General features: G+C 40.9%; 2 protein-coding genes across 4 annotated transcripts in view; one reads left to right on the top strand and one right to left on the bottom strand.

Annotated features, from left to right (window-relative positions):
- Positions 1 to 15,142, top strand: LOC137294998 (potassium channel subfamily K member 16-like). Its single transcript, XM_067826239.1, has 6 exons — positions 1 to 395; positions 3,530 to 3,680; positions 4,107 to 4,268; positions 6,216 to 6,551; positions 13,832 to 13,989; positions 14,386 to 15,142. The coding sequence occupies exons 2-6, from the start codon at positions 3,536 to 3,538 to the stop codon at positions 14,602 to 14,604; spliced, it is 1,020 nt and encodes a 339-aa protein (XP_067682340.1). The 5' UTR covers positions 1 to 395; positions 3,530 to 3,535; the 3' UTR covers positions 14,605 to 15,142.
- LOC137294999 (potassium channel subfamily K member 16-like) overlaps positions 14,590 to 23,003 on the bottom strand; it is a 16,863-nt gene continuing 8,449 nt past the window's right edge. For all 3 annotated transcript variants that reach the window (XM_067826243.1, XM_067826242.1, XM_067826240.1), the window contains exons 2-6: positions 20,088 to 20,247; positions 18,156 to 18,317; positions 17,266 to 17,598; positions 16,161 to 16,312; positions 14,590 to 15,838 (exon numbers count right to left, since the gene is read on the bottom strand). In XM_067826243.1, the coding sequence (XP_067682344.1) occupies positions 15,707 to 15,838; positions 16,161 to 16,312; positions 17,266 to 17,598; positions 18,156 to 18,317; positions 20,088 to 20,229 (921 nt within the window). In that variant the 5' untranslated portion in view covers positions 20,230 to 20,247 and the 3' untranslated portion in view covers positions 14,590 to 15,706. The remainder of the gene's footprint in view (positions 15,839 to 16,160; positions 16,313 to 17,265; positions 17,599 to 18,155; positions 18,318 to 20,087; positions 20,248 to 23,003) is intronic.

Raw genomic sequence — 23,003 nt, forward strand, 5'->3', positions numbered from 1 at the left:
GTTACTGTCGCCACGACACTGCTGCGTTCACCGAGGATGTGATGTCATTAAACAATCGTGAGAATCGTTACTCTCTGGTTATACGCAGTCAGTAGGCACTATCACGATCTTGATAGAAGTGTTCATTGCCCAGAAGGACTTGAGATGGCTCGTGTGATGTGAGTGGACAGGTTATTCTTGGAAATCCATTGACAAGGATTTCAATACAGGAGTATGTTGAGTGTGATTTTATGAAGGAGGGATAACATATCTTGGTATCTTATTTCTGTCTGGATTATATAAAGAAATTACTAGTTCGACTGTGATGTAAAGACAAGTTCTTGGTTTCAAGCACAATTTTATACATTTCTACAGCTGGAGAATCGTGGTACAGCTCTGGGTTTAGTGTGTATAAGGTAAATATGATTTTTGCACATAATTTAAATCTGTTATGAAACCTATGAAGCTGTATGTTAAATTTTTAATTCAATATAGGCTGGACAGATGAGTGATATATTCATTTTCAATTAAGTTTAAGCTACACATTTTGCATTTTCTTTGTTCCTGTATGTTATAATGATAGATATAGTAATACGAGTTAAAAGTGTTTCACAAGAAATCGTTAGCTTACAATTACAAGTTAACATGTTAGGATTCTCAGATAAATCATTGTGCCAAACTGGCGGAAAATTATCTTTCAGTCGCTGAAGAAAAACCACAGTAGCAAACTGCCATAACCTAATTTAAATAATATAACCTAGTTCTCATAGCCATTCTCATCATACATACGCATCATATTGTAAAATCTTCGGAACAAACGGCATTCGGACATATGAGACTAAGTCAATATTTAATACATTTTAAAACAGAAGTGTTATTATCTCACCTCATGCACTAGTCTTTCACATAAAACCACACACATGCACGCACGCGCGCACACACACATACACGTACACACACACGCGCGCGCGCGTCCCCTGTTAGCAGTGAACCCTTGTTAATCCGACCCTTTTACCTGTCTCAAAGAAGACATCTTCAAGAATTCATTTCAAACTGTTCAAATTAATTCGATACTCGCTATATATGAGCATTCCTCAGTCCTGCTCTTTTCTTTTAAACGGTACAGTATTCGAGGCTTTAAAAACTTCCTTGCTGACATTTAAAGATCGTTTCGAAATCTGACGCATCATTAACAGAACGGATGCCTGCTGAGAGTCTCCTCTGGCAGGTCCCACATTTTACTCTGAACAAATGACGTACCGAAACACGTGTTTAGCACAGATGCCAGCAGTGGGCTGGTGTATCCTCACCGAACACCTGACATCATCACTATTTGATGGTGGTTCATACACAAAAGCTCATACTGAAATTCCCTTTGGTTTGACAGAGGTCTGTAATGGAAATGGTAATGGTTTGGTGACTTTGGTTGACCACTACAACTCTTCCTGGTGACTAATGTACAGGGTCTCCTTTCACAATGCATTAAGGTGATCGTAACTCACTAAGGTAACCTTAGAGCCATGTTAAAGAATGGGAGTTAAGGTTAACCTTAATTACGACTGCTTCGTGAAAGAAACCCCTGGTACCTCGCTGTAGGACGGGGCGTTTTCGAGATATTATTAAACCCATGAACAAATGATCTCCAGTCATACCAAAGGATGGGACGACGGAGTGGTATTTGCTTGCTTGTTATTTAGGTTATCGTATGCGTAATGGGAATATGTTGCCAAGTATTGAGCAAGTGTGCCAGCGTGACCACCCAATCCCGTTACTTATGTGTTGCCACAAACATGCGTTGCTGAAGACCCGGATCTTCCCGGAACCAGCAGCGTCATTACCATTGACTTACGAATTCTATAGTGCTACGAATGTTTCATGGATCGGGACCCTGGCGTGCTGAATGAATGCAGTTTAATGACAAATCACTGACCAGGATATTTCGAGACAATGACCAACTCTGAGTACTATATGAACTATATATGTGCGCAATACAAATGGCACTTCAGCTTGAGTTGAGACTTGACCTCCACAGTCCATCCGTCTCCTTAACTAGAAACTGTTAGATGAAGTAGGCACATATTCAATAACATGGTGTTACCTGTATTTTATAACTTAAACTAGATTCATCTTTAAGCAGTGCAGTAAGGACCACTAATTGAGATTAAGAGTTTTTTAACGCCGGGCAGCTATAGATGTTGTTAGATACTGCCTATTGTCAATCATGAAATTTTCACCACTGAAAGTGAAGTTACTATGAAACAACCTGTATTCTTAAGTCAATCCCTTTTTCTGACGAGGCATCCCCATGTGTGTAGCCGATTACGAATCGTTTGTTCTCTAACACCTGCAGCTCTGTAAAGCCAATCTCCAGTTCGCGTGGAACTTTGACCACGAATCCGAAACAGATTCATTCTGTTGAAACGGATTTGCATGCTATTTTCCGCTTGAGGTCGCCCAGATCGACAACTGACATCAAACATTATCAGCGCTATTTGTCTTTCGTTTGTACTGTGTTAATCACTACCTGCTTGTTCCAACTTCCAACATGCCGACTGCCCTTAGGCTTTGCTGACGTAACAAGCATTGCATGTCGTAAATGTCCTTGGGTTTCAAACAATATCATAAAAAAACAACACCCAGTCTGGTCTGTATCTGTGAAATACACAGCAACACTGCGATACGTTTCGCTGTAAATTTTAGCCCGACCATGTTCACGTGCGCATCCTGTCCTGAAAAACGCCCAAAACGCTTTCACGAACGAGGCTGCATAAATTTAGCACCACCATGCGAATGAAATTAACATGTGTAAGTGTCGCCCAGCGGCCTCCCCACTCCCCTCAACCCCCTCAAAACACACACACACACACACACACACACACACACACACACACACACACACACACACACACACATGCCATGTGCAAATCAATGACCCCGACCCACTTCCCATATGTATTTGAAAGTGAAAGAAATAGTAACGCGAATGCAATCATTCTAGTTCTTGCATGACATATGACATCTCGGGTTATGGGGCTAGGAGAATCTGATTGGTGGGCACAAATGTCTATGAACTTTTTCAGACCAACCCGAGTCAGGCATGGTTGTACAGCATATACAATTAGACGTATCTAGTGTCATTTACTTTAGTAATGGTTTATAAAACAATAATGTTTCATCAAACAGTGACACATGAGTGTAACATTGTTCATTTAATGGCTAGATACACGTACAGACCGAGTTTATTCTCGCAGCCACATGATATGTACAGTCATACATGTATCATACAAGATATGACCATATACCTCTAATGCCACAGAACAAGCCCGGGATGTAAGTACAGTTATACGGCTCACACATGAGTGTAACATTGTTCATTTAACTGGCTAAATGCACGTACATATTACCATGATGTGTATCCTACATGTAGGTAACGTATATAAGCTTTATGTGATGATATGAACATGCACCTCTAATGCCACAGAACAAGCCCGGGGTGTAAGTACAGTTACACGGCTCACACATCTGATATTATTTTCTTATGGCCATGAAGGAAACGATGGGGAGCAATGGCCGTCTGGGCTTACACATCTTTGTGACCGCGTCCTACCTGGCCATCGGGATGTTCATATTTCGCAGCCTCGAATTGGACAACGAGAAGGCGATGAAAGGACAGATGATCCAAGCGATCCAGGCATTTCTAGGTGAGAGGCAGAGGTAAAGCTTAAATAAATGATGATGATGATGATGATGATGATGATGATGATGATGATGATGATGGATATTAAATTAAAAAATACAACTCTGTCTTTTTGTCAAGTTTTTAAATCGAAGAATTAAACATGAACATTTACTTTTACCAGATTTCGTTTCTTCGAAAACTGTGTTTCATTTGCTCTTCCGTATATTATTGCAGTAGGTCGACAAATGCTGTAAGTCATCCCAAAATCAAAAGTGGATTGGTTTGTCCGAACCATATCCGTGTTCTTGGGTTTCACTAAAGTGGTGAACATCTGAAATATGCCTGACGCGTTTTCCCACATTAAAGTGACACGCCATGATACAACTGGAACACGTTTACTCACTCATACCTATAAGTATGTTGTAACGTGACTATGGCTCTACCGCAGCCAACAAGACGTGCGTGTCGATGTCGGAGTTGAGCTTCTTCGTTGGGGTATTGGAAGGCGACCTGAGGACGGCCAGGGCGGTTGTAGAGAACAGGTCCATATCAGATCAATGGGATTACTCTGGTGCGATGTCATTTGCTATCACAGTTGTCACCACTATAGGTGAGTGTAATTCGTCGTCATAACTACAGGTAAGTGTTATGTATCATCGTAACTACAGGTAGATGTTATATCTCGTCACGGCTACACGTAAGTGTTATATGTCGTTACTGTTATAGGTAAGTATTATATGTCGTCATAACTACAAGTAAGTTTTACATGTCGTCATAACTACAGGTAAGTTTTATATGTCGTCATAACTACAAGTAAGTTTTATATGTCGTCATAACTACAGGTAAGTGTTATATGTTGTCATAACTACAGGTAAGTGTTATGCATCATCGTAGCTACAGGTAGATGTTATATCTCGTCACGGCTACACGTAAGTGTTATATGTCTTTATTGTTATAAGTAAGTATGTCGTAAGTATTAAATGTCGTCATAACTACAAGTAAGTTTTATGTGTCGTCATAACTACAGGTAAGTGTTATATGTCGTCATAATTACAAGCAAGTGTTATATGTCGTCATAACTACAGGTAAGTGTTATGCATCATCGTAACTACAGGTAGATGTTATATCTCGTCACGGCTACACATGTGTTATATGTCGTTACTGTTATAGGTAAATTTTAAATGTCGTCATAACTACAGCGACGGAATTGGCAGAGGGCGATCTTCACAGAAGAAAGCCGGTTCTGTCAGTTCATATGTAATGGAAAGACAGAGTGATAACCGCCGAAGTGGAGAAGGATCGACATTATGTTCAGGAAGTCATGGTGAATGGGGGGTTATGTTGTGGGGTGGAATTTGTAGTCAGGAAAAAACATAATTGGTCGCCGCTAACGTGAATCTGACAAGCTAGAGCTGGAGTAGCTCATGGATAATGTTTTTCATGCCGTTGTACAATTTCTGACCCATGAAGATACGTGTTAGAATTCGTCTTCAGCAACCGGTGTCATAAGAGGCGACTAAGATCAGACACGCTGACTTAGTTGACACCTGTCATATATCCAAATCGTACCATTTCTACATCTGCCACGTTGTGTCTTAAATCTACATAATAACACCAGGCCACATACGACCTGAATTGTACTTGGACGTTGTTCGATACTGACTTCATCCACAAGTCAACTAATATCAACTGAACGAGACGCTACACGGAGAAGGCGTCGGACTTTTTTGTGAGCTAAGAGCCTTTTTCAACAGGGATTGTCATACACGCAATTAATGTGACGTCATTGGACTTGCGTGATGACAATCAGCTGTCCCCATTGCATTGAAAGCTTGTATCTGCTGCCCTTTCTCAATTCTGTTAACATGTATGTCTTTTTGAAATTTGATTTCTTTGAGGTTCTGATACATTCGTACCCGTGAAGGAATATTGATCTTCCGTAACCCCTGATTGTTGTAAGAGGCGACTAACAACATCGGGTGGTCAGGTTCACTGACTTGGTTGGCACATATGATAGGTTGCCAACTGCAGAGATCGATGCTAATGTTGTTGATCCCTTGATCGTCTGATCTAGACTCGATTCAGATTGAATATTGCTGAGTGGGGCGTAAAACAAAACTCGCTCCCTCACTCACTCTGATACGTTCGGTACATGTTATCGTTAGTGCTTTTCCACACAAACATTTGGTGAAGGTCTTTGGTGGTCCGCTTTACACGAGCGTTATATGAGGTATGAGTACATGTGTCGTAAGTGGTTGTCGTTAACTTGTCTTTGTTGTAAAATGCGACTGACGGGGTCGTGTTGTCACAGCTGACTTAGCTGACATATGATACATGATGTACTCATGATGTTGATCACTGGATTGCCTGGTCCAGACTCGATTATTTACAGACCGCCGCCATATAGCTGGAATATTGCTGAGAGCGAACAAATAAAGAAAACAAACAGGTATGCGCTATATTTCGTCACTATTATTCGTCAAAGTTTTATACCATCAGCACAAAAGTGTAAAGTGGCTGTATAACTGAGCGACAATACAAAATGACTATGTTGCAGGTTATGGACACTTCACCCCCATGACGACGTCCGGTCGTGTGGTCACCGTTATCTACGCCTTGATCGGTATCCCACTGACCCTCATCATGTTGAAGGACATAGGCGACAAGCTGAGCAACTGGATAACCCGTTTGTACCGGGTACAGTATTGTCAGAAGGCCTGGATTAACAAGACTATCAACGTATCTCTCATTGTCGCCGTGGGCGCTAACGTCACCATACTTCTCCCGTCAGCGTTATTTATTCACGTCGAGGGGTGGACGATGACGGACGCTGTGTATTACTGTTTCATCACACTCAGCACAATTGGCTTTGGTGATTTCCTTCCTTGGGGTGGTAAGTTCTTGATTCAAAGCTGGTATGTTGTTTACCTTCAGGCATATGGCTGGCTCATTGGTTTACAGAATGGTGATAATGGGCTGGAATCCCGGTTACCTCCAATTATGTTTGTAGGTTATTAAACACCTTTATCTCATTCGCTGGTGCTTGCCGTAAGAGGCGACTGACGGGATCGGGTGATCATCACGTTATTGATGCATGTCGTTGAATTCCAGTTGCGCAGTTGGAAGAGCATTGTGTCTACTACTAGACGCGAATATAGATGATGTCGACTTTCAGTAACCCTCGTTATTAACAACCCTTACCTTTATGATTCATACTTTTCATTTACAAGTCAATGGAACAATACTCCCTCAGTAGACAATTGTGGACCTTAGCCATGCCTGGATCATCTTATCAAAGATTCGGTTATCACGATCGTGCTCCTTCAGACCTTTGTCGTAGCCAATAGTTTGAGAAAGCTGTTAAATTCTAGAGAACAGCAGTGCTACTAAAGCCTATAAAAATCAGTTTGACTGTATATGATATACCGGCAATACTGAAGACAGTGTCGCTGAAGAGGACCTGTAAGTCGCGCATTACTTCCGGTACTAAGCTGGTTCCCCGCTTCATTTGCGCCCTCTAACATCCGAGACTGGGCTCAGCTTACTTCTGATTCTAATTGAGCGACCACCAAATATGACTTTATTAGGCCGGACCAAATGTGCAACCATACTTGGCTGTCACAGCTGTTGACATTCGCAAAATCTAGCTGATTTGGGGATGGTCAGATAGGATATTTGTTATTCCTGCTAGGATTATCAGTTCCTTGCTGTGAACTGGCAAGCATGAGACTAATCGAAAAGGTACTGTTTGGTTGTCTGTGACGGAAGTACTAAGGTCTCGCTAAGTGCCTTGACCTACTTCCGGGTTCTATTATTAACCACCGTGATGATATCGACCCGTTTAACATACCTGTGAGGACAGCTGCACTAACATTACACCAGGCACAAAGTCAAAGTGTGGTACGTGAAATTCAATACATATCGTACTCTTAAAGGTCAGCGTAATTAAATTTAATTGAAATGAAATGAAACGCCTATTATATATTTCCGTTTACAAAATACAATTGGAAATGTTATGTTGCACTGATATACGAATTTTGCAATTTAGATGGTTTTTTTTCTTTTACTTTTTTTTGTTTACAAGTCAGAGTCGTATTTCCTGAATCCGTTTTTGTCACATCTTGAACCTGCAACGCTCCTTTATAATTTTTTTTCAGCAAGCATCGGTGTTTTTTTCATGGATTTGACGCTTTATACATTCGATAATGGGAAGGAAATACCCTAATGCACATTTAATCAGGGTTGATCAGAAGACACACGTGGTCAATCAGCTGATATCAGTCACATCTATTAGAAAGAGTAACTATGGACAGCCCATAGTAACAGCACGATTAGCGTTAACCACTGACATCTGTAAACACGTCCTTTGATCCGAGAGTGACGTGAATGCATGCTGATATCACACGGAGGCGGAAATATATTATTAATTTTATACTGAGTTTCTTTCAAAGCGAACATCAGTCTAGTTACAAATATAAAGATGAACTGTATAGATAAACCCACAACAGACGGGTCTTTCAGAGTGCTTTTGTGACACAGAAGCCGTCTATATTCAAGCCATATAAAGGCCCCTGTAAACTATCCAGAACCCAATGAGAACCATATAAACTATGTCGATAATATAGGTGAAGTAACGTAGAAAACACGTGACCAGCCAAGTTACATAGTCCTAACATAGCCAATTAGGTCATCGTAAATACCAGATACTCATGTCATGGAGACCGATAATCTCGGCCTTCACAGATAAATATAGTTCAGTTTCAGTTTGTCCATGTCAGAGTGATGTTTAGATAATGACAGTGCTAAAAATTAAACATCGGAATTCCTAAGTGGTTGCTTTGCGTTGTTTAATCCCCCAGGTGCGAGGGCCACAAAATAGTTTAGTTCAATGCAATGCAAACCATTGTTTAAAAGTCATAACAAGACGCGTATAAGGTGTTGCTCAGAGTTGTCTCCCTTAGTCGTGGCTTTGAAGCCCTTATTATGATCCTGAATTTCTAAACACCATACGCCTGATTGTGACTTCATCAGAATGTAAACCACTACGGCCTTCCTTCCTTAAGCGAAACTACATGTCAGGGAAATTGTGATCCTGGTCAAGTTATCAATACTTAAAGGAGAATACGAGAGAATTTCAATAATGTTCTGTGTGAAAGCTTAAGTCATCGGAAACATATACCCAGGGTTTCATTTACAATTTATGCATATTTACGTCTTAATCGCAAAAACAGTTTCTGTTATCTCAGCTTCGGCCGCTGTGCATATTCCGCTGGAAGTCACGTGACCTTTCCGGTCGTGGCGTCATAATGTACCTAGCGTCTAAAGACACTCCAGTAATACAGTATGGTTCAAAATTATTGAGAATAGCTAATGCATTTCATATTATTAAACGAGAACAAATCAGATAAAATTGAATGTATTGTGAAAGTGAACTGACCTTTTCATGTTGTGTAGGTAACAATTTAATATTTTATCAAGTCTCCTTGAGCTTCACGGCACAGTCTAAGACGGGTAGGCATACTTCCTATCAGAGAGGTTAGTGTCTCGTGAGTTATGCTGTCCCAGTATCGGACCACTTCTCTCTTCATGTCTTCAATTTTTGTCAACCCCTTTTGATTCACACATTCCTTCATCATCCCCCAAATGTTCTCAATGGGATTTAAGTCAGGACTATATGCAGGAAATGGTAATGCAGTCACATTTTTCTCCTGAAACCACTGCTTGGCATGTTTTGCGGTGTGTTTAGGATCATTATCTTGCTGCAAAATCCAGTCATTTCCATAAAACACATGTGCACTTGGAAGGAGAAAATTATCTAATATGTTAATGTAGCGTTGACTTGTCAGATTTCCCTCAAACACACACAGCGGGGTCGTTCCTAATAAGGATATCCCTCCCCATACATGAAACATTGGGCTGTATTTAGGTCGTCGATACAACGGTGCTGACGCAGACTTTGTCCATATTTTCACATTATTGGGATATACCCATATTGAGCTTTCATCAGTAAAAATCACATTTTCCCAGTCAAAGTTTTCATGTGCCAAACACCACTCAACACGCCTGTCTTTATGTTCTTGTTTCATGAGAGGAGAAGGAATCCCAGTCTTTTTCTCCCATCCAAGATCAATCAAATTTCTTCTAACTGTAGATTTTGATACGACTGTTGATCCCCTTTCTATCATTTCATACCTGATGTTGGAGATGCTTGCCCTTTGCTTTTTAGACGCTAAAATTCCCAGCCGGACGCGATCTGAGAAGTCCAATTTTCTGGGTCTCCCTGCTCCTTTCTGGTGCCCAAAATCCTTTCCCTCTTTAAAATTCTTCCTAATCCTATACACAGTAGAAAGAGGAGTTCCTGATCTCTCTGCCAATGTATTTACATCATCAATTCCTTGATTACACAACTCAAAAATCAACCTTCTTTTATCTTCAGCAGACATTGTTGACAGTGCTGAGGAAAATGACGTCTGCTACAAATTCAGGGGAGGTAACTCTAATTGTACTATACTCAGTAGGCCAATATGAGTTACCTCCCTTATACCATTACTTAGTTTTAAGTATCAGTGAATCAGTTGAGGTGTTAGGATAGCTCAAAGTAAGAAGAAAAATTCTCAATAATTATGAACCAGACTATACAAGACGTGTTGTCTCTGACGTGTTAGCAAATGGTACGATGATTTATTCAGTTACCTGGTGATGCATGGAATCATGGAACTATGAAAACAGCCACCGTTTCACCCGTTTTCAAAACATAAAGACAGATTTAGCCAAGTTCATTCCGAGTCAAGAGCGCTTCGTTTCAAGACCATTTGAAATAGGAATGCACTCACCACAGTCACACCTAAGACTACAATGTATATTAAAGTACAATGAAAACATCTCTGTGTGTCTGACCTATTGTGACCTATAATACCATCATCTATGTAATGTATCTGTTAAAACAGTCTGACTGTTTTTGTATTAGTGGGTAAATAGGGTGAGATTGACGGACTAGATACGTCTAATCGTATATGCTGTACAACCATGCCTGACTCGGGTTGGTCTAAATAAGTTCATAGACAGTTGTGCCCACCAATCAGATTCTCCTATCCCTGGGGAGTACATAACCCGAGATGTCATGCAAGAACTAGAATGATTGGCATTCGCGTTACTATTTCTTTCACTTTCAAATACATATGGGAAGTGGGTGGGGGTAATTGATTTGCACATGGCATGAATGTGTGTATGTGTGTGTGTGTGTGTGTGTGTGTGTGTGTGTGTGTGTGTGTGTGTGTGTGTGTGTGTGTGTGTGTGTGTGTGTGTGTGTGTGTGTGTGTGTGTTTGTTTGTGTAATACCAGTATTTCTGTATTTTATTTGTTTAAGCAGTTTGACTGTTGAAGGAATGGAGGAGTGCTATGCACTAAGGTGTTATTTTCAGATGCGTAACTGCGTGCGCTTGACGGTTGTTCGCGCCACTGTCTGATGGTTGTTATACAATGTGTGTTGACTACAGGTGTACCATTTTAATATCATCATGGTTTTTCATATCCTTGTGTTATTGTGTCTCATATGCCTAAAGAGGCCGTGATCTTTATCAGAGTCTGACACAGTGTAATAAACAATTTCCTCTTTATCAGAATGAGAATCAATCAACTTTACCCATCAAACATAAAACGCACTTATTGCTTCGAATGTTATCATAAACAAACACCTCATAAGCCGTGTATTTTACTAGACGATTTGGTACAACAAAACAAATTCCGATGACCGTAAGAATAAAACGGTACCTTTTGCATGGATTGTAAGACATGAAGAATGTCAACAGCGTTAAAAGCTAGACAGCAATTAGTGCTTCATGAATAAAGGGGATGCTAGGTATTATGGGTGCATAGAAAAGGTACAAACTACATACTTGAAATCATTTCGAAATGTTTGCAAGTGTGCATCAAATAATGCCATATCGGGTGGAGGTGGTAGATACGCACACGTTTCTACTCAAATGCGTGTTATAAAGTTTTGGTTAAAGGAATTACGAATGGAATCACACCGCCTTCCTCACCAGTGTTATGAAAAAAACTTGATGAACATGGTAAGCATACGTATGTTTGATATGTCTGTCACTTATTTTTCACAACTGGTCTTTCAGATTTTTGGATAGAGCAATGTGCAGGAAAAATACAAATGTTTAACAGCACTTTTGCGCAAAGAATCCGTGATATATATTCCCAGATTTGGCATGAGTCTCTTTGTACATCCACAACTTTAAGGAATTACTCGACTTTCAAATCATTACTACAACCTTACACCACTATGTGATAACACCTTGATCGTGACATTCGGTAAATTACGTATTGCACTGCTTTAGTTTAAGGTTAATGTCTTGAGAAAAAACAATTGTACTAATGAAAGCATTCCTGTATGCACTATGTATGTATGTATGTATGTATGTATGTATGTATGTATGTAATGTATGTATGTATGTATGTATGTATGTATGTATGTATGTATGTATGTATGTATGTATGTATGTTTGTATGTATGTATGTATGTATGCACTATGTATGTATGTATGTATGTATGTATGTATGTATGTATGTTTGCATGTATGTAAGTATGTATGTATGTATGTATGTATGTATGTATGTATGTATGTATGTATGTATGTATGTATGTATGTTTACATGTAAGTATGTAAGTATGTATGTATGTATGTATGTATGTATGTATGTATGTATGTATGTATGTATGTATGTATGTTTACATGTATGTAAGTATGTATGTATGTATGTATGTATGTATGTATGTATGTATGTATGTATGCATGTATGTATGTATGTATGTATGTTGTAAAAATCCAGGAGTTCTTGAAGTTGAGTACCACTTATTAGTTGTATTTGAAAGGTATGAGCAACTCGGAACAAAATGATTATAACAGTCTGTTTGTCCTCGGTACAAAAAACAAATACCCAAACCATAACTTCTGTCGCAATTTTCATGAAAAATGTATTTTCCTTTTCGTGAAGATGTACATGTGTTCTTCCTGTCACAAACCATAACTTCTGTCGCAATTTTCATGAAACATGTGTTTTCCTTTTAATGAAGATGTACATATGTTCTTCCTGTCACATGTGAAGTCGTCACAATCATTTGTACTTTGGGTCACATGGCCACACTACAGAAGAAATAAATTGAATTGAATGGAATCAAATTGGTGCCTCCAATTCGGTTGATTCTTCTGCTTCATCTTCACTGGACGTTTCTCCTGCTCGATGTAAAATCAGTTAGTATTGATACTGTCTAACTTACAGGTAACACCCGACGTCGGGTTCATAAATTATAGCTTCAGAATCCATGGTCACTGTCAAGTTGTCAAATATAACCAAAGAGGAAGCCACCGCCAATAGTCACATTTGACGTCATGTCACGTGATACCGCCTCTGTTCATTAATTATCGGGTGTCGATTTTCACGTTTTTATTGCGATTTTACAAACTTTTTGAGAATTTCTTTTAGGGAAAGTGATCTTTAGAATGCGTTTTCCGTATATCAAAAATAGGTTTACGTTAGTATTCTCCTTTAATACAAAACATTAATTCATCACTGCATTCCACGTTAATAAAAAGACCCGTGAGAAGCCGGACAAGAATTGATCTTTACCAAATTACGCTTGTCGTGAGAGGTGACTGTCATCGTATCTAACGTGCGTAGATCGTGCGAATCACGGGATTATCTGGTCCAGATCGACTATTTACAGAGCGCTTCCCCACAGCTGCGAACAACAAAGACCCTGAATATAACATTGATCCTGGGTATTTATGACAACCAGTCTAAATAAACTTAGTCTCGGTATTAGTATTTGTTACACTCCTAATGAATCTAACAAACCCTAATAGGAGGTCGCGTCTGGGGTATGTTAGACTGCGTGTAGGAAAGTAACACACAATACTGAGACTAAGTTTTCGTAGACTGTCGTACCAACTGAACCTGTTTCACAACACCACAAAAGCGCATTGAGTGTCGTTCATGTTCCGGCTTTAGGTTCATCGTTTAATGAATTAACGAAGAATAGCAGGTTTCAACAGCAAACTGTGTGGCTGCCGCACGCACGCACACACACACACACACACACCCGAGAATCCTCCTAGGGTGCACTGGATACGTCTCAGTTTCGGTTTACCCGCTTTCTTTCAGGAGATCTGTTGACCTGGAACAGACATCTGTACAGATTCTCTCTTTACATCTGGGTCTTCATCGGACTGGCTTATATATCTCTCATCATTAGCTGTATCTCAAACGCTATCTCAGAGAAGACCCGATCTGTGGAGAGACACACGCTGACCAAGGTTGAGGTGAGTATATGTGTGTTTCATGATCAGCTGTATCTCAAACGCCATAGAGCACAAGGCTCGATCTGTGGAGAGACACGGTGACCAAGGTGAAAATGGGAATATATGTGTGTGTCTTATGATCAGCTGTATCTTCAACACCATCTTGGAGAAATCCCCATCTGGAGTGACACGCTGACCAAGGTAGGGGTGAGTATATGAGTATATCTCATGATCAGCTGATTCTCAAACACCATCGTTGAGAATACCCAGTCTGTGGAGAGACACACTGACCAAGGCTGAGGTGATACTCCAGTTTGAAATCAATCATCCAGCTTGTCTCGGAATGGTGTCAGACTGTCAAGAAGAACGCCAGGCAACGGACATAAAATCCTCTCTATCTTTACACGACTGTTTCAGGCGGAGTTGAGACGACTGCGCCACGAAGTGATGAAGTATCAGCGCCGGTCCAAGAACATCACAACCAATGTGGTCGGAACCGAGTCACCAAGTGCATCGTTAGACGTCAAACTGATGCACTATAAACATGTCGGACAAGACAACAACGCTTTTGTATGCTCTGTAGACTCTGAAACATTGCATGTCAAAATCCAGAAAAATACCGACGATGTGAATTAATTTATTCATGAACACTGAGGAGAGTGTGTAGATGTAGAGGTTCATTGTTTGTGAAGAGCCCGTTGTATGCAAAGGATAGGGAAATGACTGCATATTTCGAGTGATTCACTGACTATGAGTCTTAATGTTCTTTTTGTCTTCGACAAGTGCGTGTTTTTCAATTTCAATGTGTTTCATACAGGCATTTAAACAACAATCGGTGTGTTCTGTTACAAAACGTTGTATGTGGCTACCAAAACGTTCCAACCTTCAGGTATTAATACATTATGGCATTATCGTTTCCTCACGTGACTTGTCCCACCGGGTACCCACTTTCTGATAGGTGAAGAGAGGCAATTTTGAACAAACTCTCTTGCTTAAGGTGGGACCACATGTATCAAATGTGCTTCATTGTGACAAAAAAAATTAACCTCACACTCACACTTTCGAATAGCTGCAATATGGTTCAGCTTTCCACAACTGACAATGCCCACAGCCTTCAAATGATGAAGTATGACTGATGACAAGCTGTTGATTTATGATAAAAATATATATTATTTGTTTGTGTTGTTTTAGATGGTATGGATAGCTCTTCGCTATGGACATAAGCACATGGAAGAAATAAGTACCTAAAACAACATTCATATTGCCTTGGTACTACCGCGAGAATAGTCGTAAGTGCCATACATTAACATTAATTTATGACCATCTTAGGGCTAAGAGTACTTAAGAAATCAAGGCCCATGAGTCTCTGCGTCGGCAACGTCTCGGCAGCGAAGGCAACAGGCCATCATTTATCCTAGCTGGTCTGTGAAGTGTATTGGTGTTAAATATTAGCTAGTCATTAAATCGCCATGTTAGTGATGTGTGGACACTGGAGTCGTGCTCACTTTTGTCTTCCCCATGTCCAGCATGAAACTTGGGACCACATTAAACCCAACCCCCTCACCTACGGACCAACGTCTTTTGTAGTGAAATAGCACCATAAAGGAGTTCATTATCACCTGACTCCAAAATGTTCCAACTGTACGTTTGTGTACGTTTGTGTACGTTTGTACCATCATCCTTTCATTAATGGCATGTTCAATTATTTTTCACAGACTTATATTCTGGTGTCTTTTTGCTAAAGGGTGGTGGTGATCATAATTGTGTCTTTGGCCTCTTTCATGCCCTTGACCTCATTCTTGACCTTCACCTCTATAGTGCCCTTCTCTGTGGTCGTATAACATTCGCCATCTTCATCAGTAGACGACTTCTGTAAGTAACAATTCGATCGGAGTTACAAACACGAATTACCATATGCCAGTGCAACATAAACAGGATAACATGGACACCTGGCACCTTTTCAGCTACACTGACAAAACCGTCTTTGCAAAACAAACCCCCAAAACATGAGTCTGAAGTAACTATTTATTGACACTATGTTTTTTCAATGGGAAACAAATTCTTTCATTCAAAAGATTCTGCATTTTTCCCCAGGAATATAAATATTTTACGAAACAGCTCCAGATCTCAGAATATCAGATGATCGCCCCTTTACCATTAATTTCAATTAAAGCATATTCCAGTCTACTCACCCCTGGTCGTTTTTCATCTTCGATGGTGTTGTTGACTTGAACGAGTGTGTCTGTCATCTTGCTGAGAAACATTGCGAGCCATGCGTAACCCATTAGAATCCACAGCACCAAGAGGACTCGATATACCTCTCGATATTCCTTCTCCTTTTGACCTGCAATGATATAAGACGACGAGACTTGAATATCTACCACTTGCAACCGAAATTCCTCGGCCTGTTGACCTGCAATAATATGTGATAGCGTTATTGGAAGATCCATCACCAGGACCCGATATACCTCCCGATATTCCTCGGCCTGTTCACCTGCAACAATATGTGATAGCGTTATTGGAAGATCCAATCCTTGGGCCGAATATAGCTCCTGATATTCCTTGGTCTGTTGACCTGCAATAATATGTGATAGCGTTATTGGAAGATCCAATCCTTGGGCCGAATATAGCTCCTGATATTCCTCGGCCTGTTCACCTGCAACAATATGTGATAGCGTTATTGGAAGATCCAATCCTTGGGCCGAATATAGCTCCTGATATTCCTTGGTCTGTTGACCTGATTTGATAACTTGAAATCAAATAATGCTAAAAGGACATGCACCATCAACAGCCGATTGATCTTCGTTTGTTAACCTGCAATAACATGCACCAGTGCCAACGACTAGGAGGTACACTTTACAACATGCCACGAATTAATTATATCCACATTTTACGACATGAATTTGTTGCTTGTGTCGGTTATGAAATTGTTCTTTCACAAATGAAATGTGTAATATAAGCTGACCGCGGGCAATAATATTCACCATTTCATATGCATAATCATATTGTATTTATGCATTCGATACAGATACATATGTACAATACATAAAGAAATGGAGCCATTATACATGTGCATTGTAAAATCGAATATAAATCTGTCAACGATGCGAGCGATATAAATCGACAGATTTTGCACTCTATGATAAATCAATATGTTACTTAATCAAACACGGAGTCTGTTCACAAACCGGATGTATGCAATGTTGGGTATACAGAATTACATTTTATGTCTACATGTTCGATAAACACATCAATAAGATGAAATACTAGTATACATTTATGTAGAGGAGCACTGACCTGGCACGAAGTCTCCAAAACCCACTGTTGTCATGGTGATGACACAATAATACAATGACTCTCCGTATGTCCATTTTTCAACCGCTGAAAACACAACTGCTGGTATAAATAGCCAAATTAGAAGTCCAACTAGCATGAAAAGGCCGTTCTTTAAGTACAGCTCAATTTTCGGATGTTTTGGAAAACAGACTTTCACCAAGAGTTTCCGCATTGGAGATTGTAGCTTGACGCCCACGTTGATGATGAAGGCTCCACACAAGGGTATTCCTACCAGGGCGTACAACACACAGAAGGCCTGTCCCCCGGGGGTTACAGGGGACATGTTGCCGTACCCTAGAGGGGAGAGATTCATACAGATCAGGAAAGACTTTAACACACTCCAAAACGTTAACCTGTCCCAATTTATTCATATATCAACAGATTTTGGAAAATCTATTACAGAAAAAAGCTTGTATTAAAAGACTTTAGAAAATACGTTGTCTGTTACGACAACAGATTTGTGACAATTATGGAAAGCTAGTTACGGAAATAAGCTTGTGTTAACAGATCATGGAAAGTCATGATCAGTTACGGGAATATGTAACAGATTACGATAACAGGTTATGTAAAGGGTTTTGATGTACTTATTTAATAACACATGGACACATTACAGAACACAATATTTTTCAAACTCATATTTTTGTTTAAATATGTGCGATTCTACCACTGTAGATTTGGGCTTACTAGCCATGTTGGCTAGCAAACGATAACACGAGACGAGAAAGCATATTGCGAGACTTTAAAGTGATGCATGTATATCGGTCTCTCGCTCTGTCGCTTTCTCGTCTCGTGAAAGCGATGATACGGTTGCAGTTACCAGTCACTACAACTACTGAGATTATTCTACGAACCAATGGTGGTGACGATGGTAAGCGAGAACAAGAGGCAGCTGAAGAAGTCCCAGTTGTCATTGGAGGTAGTGTTAGTGGTGACGCGAACATGTTGGTCATAGGCTGCCAGCATCTTCTTCATGAACACCTCTAAGTCAGCACGTGACAGACAGCTGTAGTTTGCTGGAAGAAGAACGAACTATGTGTAAGTTCTAAGTCCGAACCGGTGAACACGTGAGGTTCCGAGTTTGATTTAGACGAAAGCATACCATGCTGCAAGATGGCTTTGGAGGACTGGGACCCGTTTCACAAAGCTCTCGTAAGCCTACGATCTCGTAAGTTTTCTCGTAGCCATTGTGCCTCCTATACTGTAACACAGGAGCTGCGGATGCTACGAGAAAAGTTACGAGATCTTAGGCTTACGAGAGCTTTGTGAAACAGGGCCCTGGATGGTCTGACTCGATGTCATCGTAATTCAAGCACAGTTTCAAGGATTTGTGATGTGTCATTGTAATTCAAGTATATTTTGACGGATTTGTGTGTAATTTCCCCCTGAAAGGGTGTTCTGAGCATGAAAGGACATTGATTTTTTTATCCTAGAGTAATTACACTCTAAAGTGGATCAGTCACTGGAGCAGATCACTTTGGATCATCACGGACTCTAACTAGGACAAACTTACTCTTGAGTGAACTATGATTTAGGGGACTGGTATAATCCTACCCTGTGAAGATTCGGGTTAGAATTGGTCATCAGCAACCCATGCTTGTCGTAAGAGGCGACTAACGGGATCTAGAGGTCAGCTACTCTAGTTTGGTTGACACATGTCATCGTATCCCCGATTGATGCTCATGGTGCTGATCACTGGATTCCCTTGTCCTGATTATGTACAGACCTTCGTCATATAGCTGGAATATTGCTGCTGAATAAGAAATAGTTAATCCTGTAGACTGCAGTGAAAAAACTGGAATACTGCGTAGGGTATCGCTAGGCAACACATCGTATGGATCGACCACGCGACCTTCTGATGTGGGTTCGTTCCATTCACAGTAAATGTGTTATGTCTCGTTCATTCGAGTCTGGGCCTGATGTTTCCTGATGACAGTAGATATATTGATATTGTGAAAAACGATCAACGCCAGCGTGTTGGATAACACTTAATCGGCCAAGTCACCGAGTTTCATCACCTATTCAATTCTGTCGCCAACCAGCACAGGTAGCCGGGGAACTATCCTCCTTGGATTTTACTCTCTGTGACACTCACTGTAGACTGATACACGCCCGGGGCCCCCATGTACTCATTGTCCTTGGATATGCTTGCTGTTCACTTACATACTTTCTGTGTGCTGATACACTTAGTGTGTTCTAATATATTCCTAGTGCGCAGACAGGGGAGCTGTGCTCAGATATGTTCACTGTTAGTCGGCAATGAGTCGGCACACTTTACGTTTGTTGATATAACTTGTGTTTTGCGCGTATGTAAATTTAAATTGCTCATTCACGTATTTTAGGCTGATGTAGGCATATCGTAGGTCCACGAGAATTCAAAACAAACACTAACAGATGTTAGTGTACTAACAGATGCGTCAGGTAAGAGAGACATCAAGTAACAAGTAAAGGATTCGTCAGGTAACATGTTACAAATGGATCATTGAACAGGTAACAGATACATCAGGTAACGGGTAACAGACACATCAGATAACAGATACTTCAGGTACGAGACAACAAATACATCAAGTAACAGGTAACAGATATGTCAGGCAACAGGTACATAAGTTAACAAATACATCAAGTAACAAGTAACAGATGCATCAGGCAACAGGCACATAAGCTAACAAATACATCAAGTAACAGATACATCAGGTAACGGGTATCCTAAGTAGCAGGAAAATCAGAACACAGATACATCAGGTAACAAGTAACAGACAACCAGGTATCATATACCGGTTACTCACACATAAAGTCTTTGATGGAACGGCGTTGGCTGTCCCTGACCTCAGTCTCCCTGGGGTGCTCGATGTAATGGAACACAAGCGCCCCAAGACACAGGTACACGACCAGGATGATCCCCAGCACGCTCACGTACCGGCACAGCATGCTGAAGTGGAGGATCGCCTGCAACAGAAGCAGTCGGCATGATCTCTCGGTAACACTATATACTACTCAAAATATGTTAAGGACAATACGAGTGCACCACGCCACCCATCCCTCCCCGACACAGGTGCACGATCAGGATGACTTCCGACAAGACCATGTACAGAACAGCATGTTGAAGTGGAGACTAACAGACTCCGTCGGGATTATCATTGTCCCATGGCAACACTATATACTACTAAAACCGTAACGCTTCTAGATTTCATCTCCATTTAAACTGCCGTAAGTTATCAACCGTGCCAGGACAGTGGATGCCATTCCAGGTTTACTGTAGGAATTTGAGTAGTATACGTTAATGAACGTGATGTGCTAGTGTTAGTGTTAGTGCTAGTGCTAGTGTTAGTGTTAGTGTTAGTGTTAGTGCTAGTGCCAGTGCCAGTGCCAGTGCCAGTGCCAGTGTTAGTGTTAGTGCTAGTGCTAGTGCCAGTGCCAGTGCCAGTGCCAGTGCCAGTGCCAGTGCCAGTGCCAGTGTTAGTGCTAGTGCTAGTGCTAGTGCCAGTGCCAGTGCCAGTGCCAGTGCCAGTGCCAGTGCCAGTGCCAGTGCCAGTGCCAGTGCCAGTGCCAGTGCCAGTGCCAGTGCTAGTGCATCCAGCATTAGTCAGGTTTGGGTGGATTCTGCATCTATACCCTGTGTACAGCTCATGCTTTTCGCATTAACCCAGATTTCACGAGGATGACATCAAGGAAGTCTGACTTCACTAAAAACGTGCAAGTTTGTCAGCAGGACACAAAACTAAATGAGGATCACATTTCGTCATATTTTGTAAGTAATGTTTGTGGTAAATATTCAGTTATTAATTTTGGTGTATGAACTTGAAGTCATTAAGTTCATACATACGTATAAAGTCAGATATTGAATCGCTTATAGAGTCCACAGTAGTCCAGACTGTATCCGTGATGTAGAGCCCTTGTAGGCATGAGATCTCGTAACTTCTCGAAACATTCGTATTCAATATGTTACTGTATAGAGGGTACGAAAGCTACGAGAAAGGTTACGAAATCTTATGCTTACAACAGTTTTTGAAGCGGGGCCCTGATAGGAATTTTGGCTACACTTTGCAATATTTGTTTACAATTCTGAAATTAGGTGTTTGCGTTCTGTTTGTGCTCCTATTTTCCCTCATCAACAAAATAGTGCTATTAATTCAACACTATGATGTTTTATCTTAAATAGAATATGCTGGTCATAGTGATTACAATAGCGTTTGCTATTACGATGTCTGCAGAGGTGGTAAAAATATGGAGGTGGTAACATTATTGGACCTAACGAAATATTAGGTATATGCCCAACATCACCACCTTAATTATTTGTCAGTAGCGTTTTTGCATGTTTTTCTAGACAACACGCCAGCTATATGACTCTTAATAATAGAAATTGGAGCGGACAATCCGGCGATTGACACCATGAGCGCCCATCTACGGCGCTATTAAGGAAAGTCAGCGATTCTGACCCTTGAAGCATGTAAGTCGCCTTTTAGCAAGCAATGGTTGTTGAAAAGCACATCTCACGGTTATTTCCCTGATCATTAATATCTCACCTTAACACTGTGATATACCCGTGAAGGTCCCGGGGTAGAATAGACTCGATTATTTACAGACCGCCGCCATATAGCTGGAATATTGCTGAGTGCGGCGTGAAACTAAACTCACTCACTAACACTGTAATAACCTCGTTTTTCCTGACACTCATAGGAACCGTTCCCTAGAACACGTTGAATAATACATCGGCAACTCGTTTTCACTCTTTTGTGTCAGGCATTTCTCCTACCCGACGTGCAATCATTGTCAGCCTGACCTGTTTACAAAATTACCTTCCGTGCCCAAGAGGCATATTTTTACTGGGGTTTAACACGATGATTCATCTGCATGTCTTGGTGGTTACATGTGTAGAACTACGGAGATTACGTGACTGTTTTATGCTATCACGAACCTGGGGTAACCTGACAATGTCTTTACATGATAGTGGTCACACGTGCCAAGCAGTCGGGGAACGATGGCAAAGAATCACTGACGCCACCCCCCGATCTCTTACAACCAGCGTAACAAGCGACTAACGGGATCGACTGGTCAGACTGGGTGACACTGGCTGACACTTATCATTGTATCCCTCCGTGCTCATGTTCGTGATCACTGGATTGTCTGGTCCCGATTCGATTATATACAGACCGCCGCCATATAGTTGGAAGTGTTGTGCGGTGTAAAACGTAACTCACTCACTCTTAAACCACCACGGATGACCCGTACTAACTGTGATGAGTACGACCGGCAGAGCAGGATACCCAAACCTGTCGTCAACACCTGCTGGCATCACAGTGTGATAGTGATTCATAAACACATGATCAAGAACAGTCGGAATCGCTATCCACTAATGTTTCACGGAATTTAGAACTGGTTTGATGCCGTTGTCCAAGTTTTGGAATACTCCTTTACTGGTCTTGAGACAGTGCACGCCTCATATAAGTGAGCACCATTGATAATTGTAACGGAGTTCCGTTCAGACATAAACATGTACATTTTGCACTTCCAGCAAACGATCGGTATTTTTTTTTTAAACTAGGAATACATGATTGCAATCACTGAACATTCTTGACGTAATTCTGCCACTGAGACAACCTGCCTTCTTCAGTCTGTCACAGTTTATATCGCTATAAAATCCCTGTGCGAATCTGCCACCAAATCAAAGTATTTCGTTTTTCGAATCATTAACCCATCAACAC

The sequence above is a fragment of the Haliotis asinina genome, chromosome 8 (assembly GCF_037392515.1).
Source record: "Haliotis asinina isolate JCU_RB_2024 chromosome 8, JCU_Hal_asi_v2, whole genome shotgun sequence".
Classification (NCBI taxonomy): Eukaryota; Metazoa; Mollusca; class Gastropoda; order Lepetellida; family Haliotidae; genus Haliotis; species Haliotis asinina.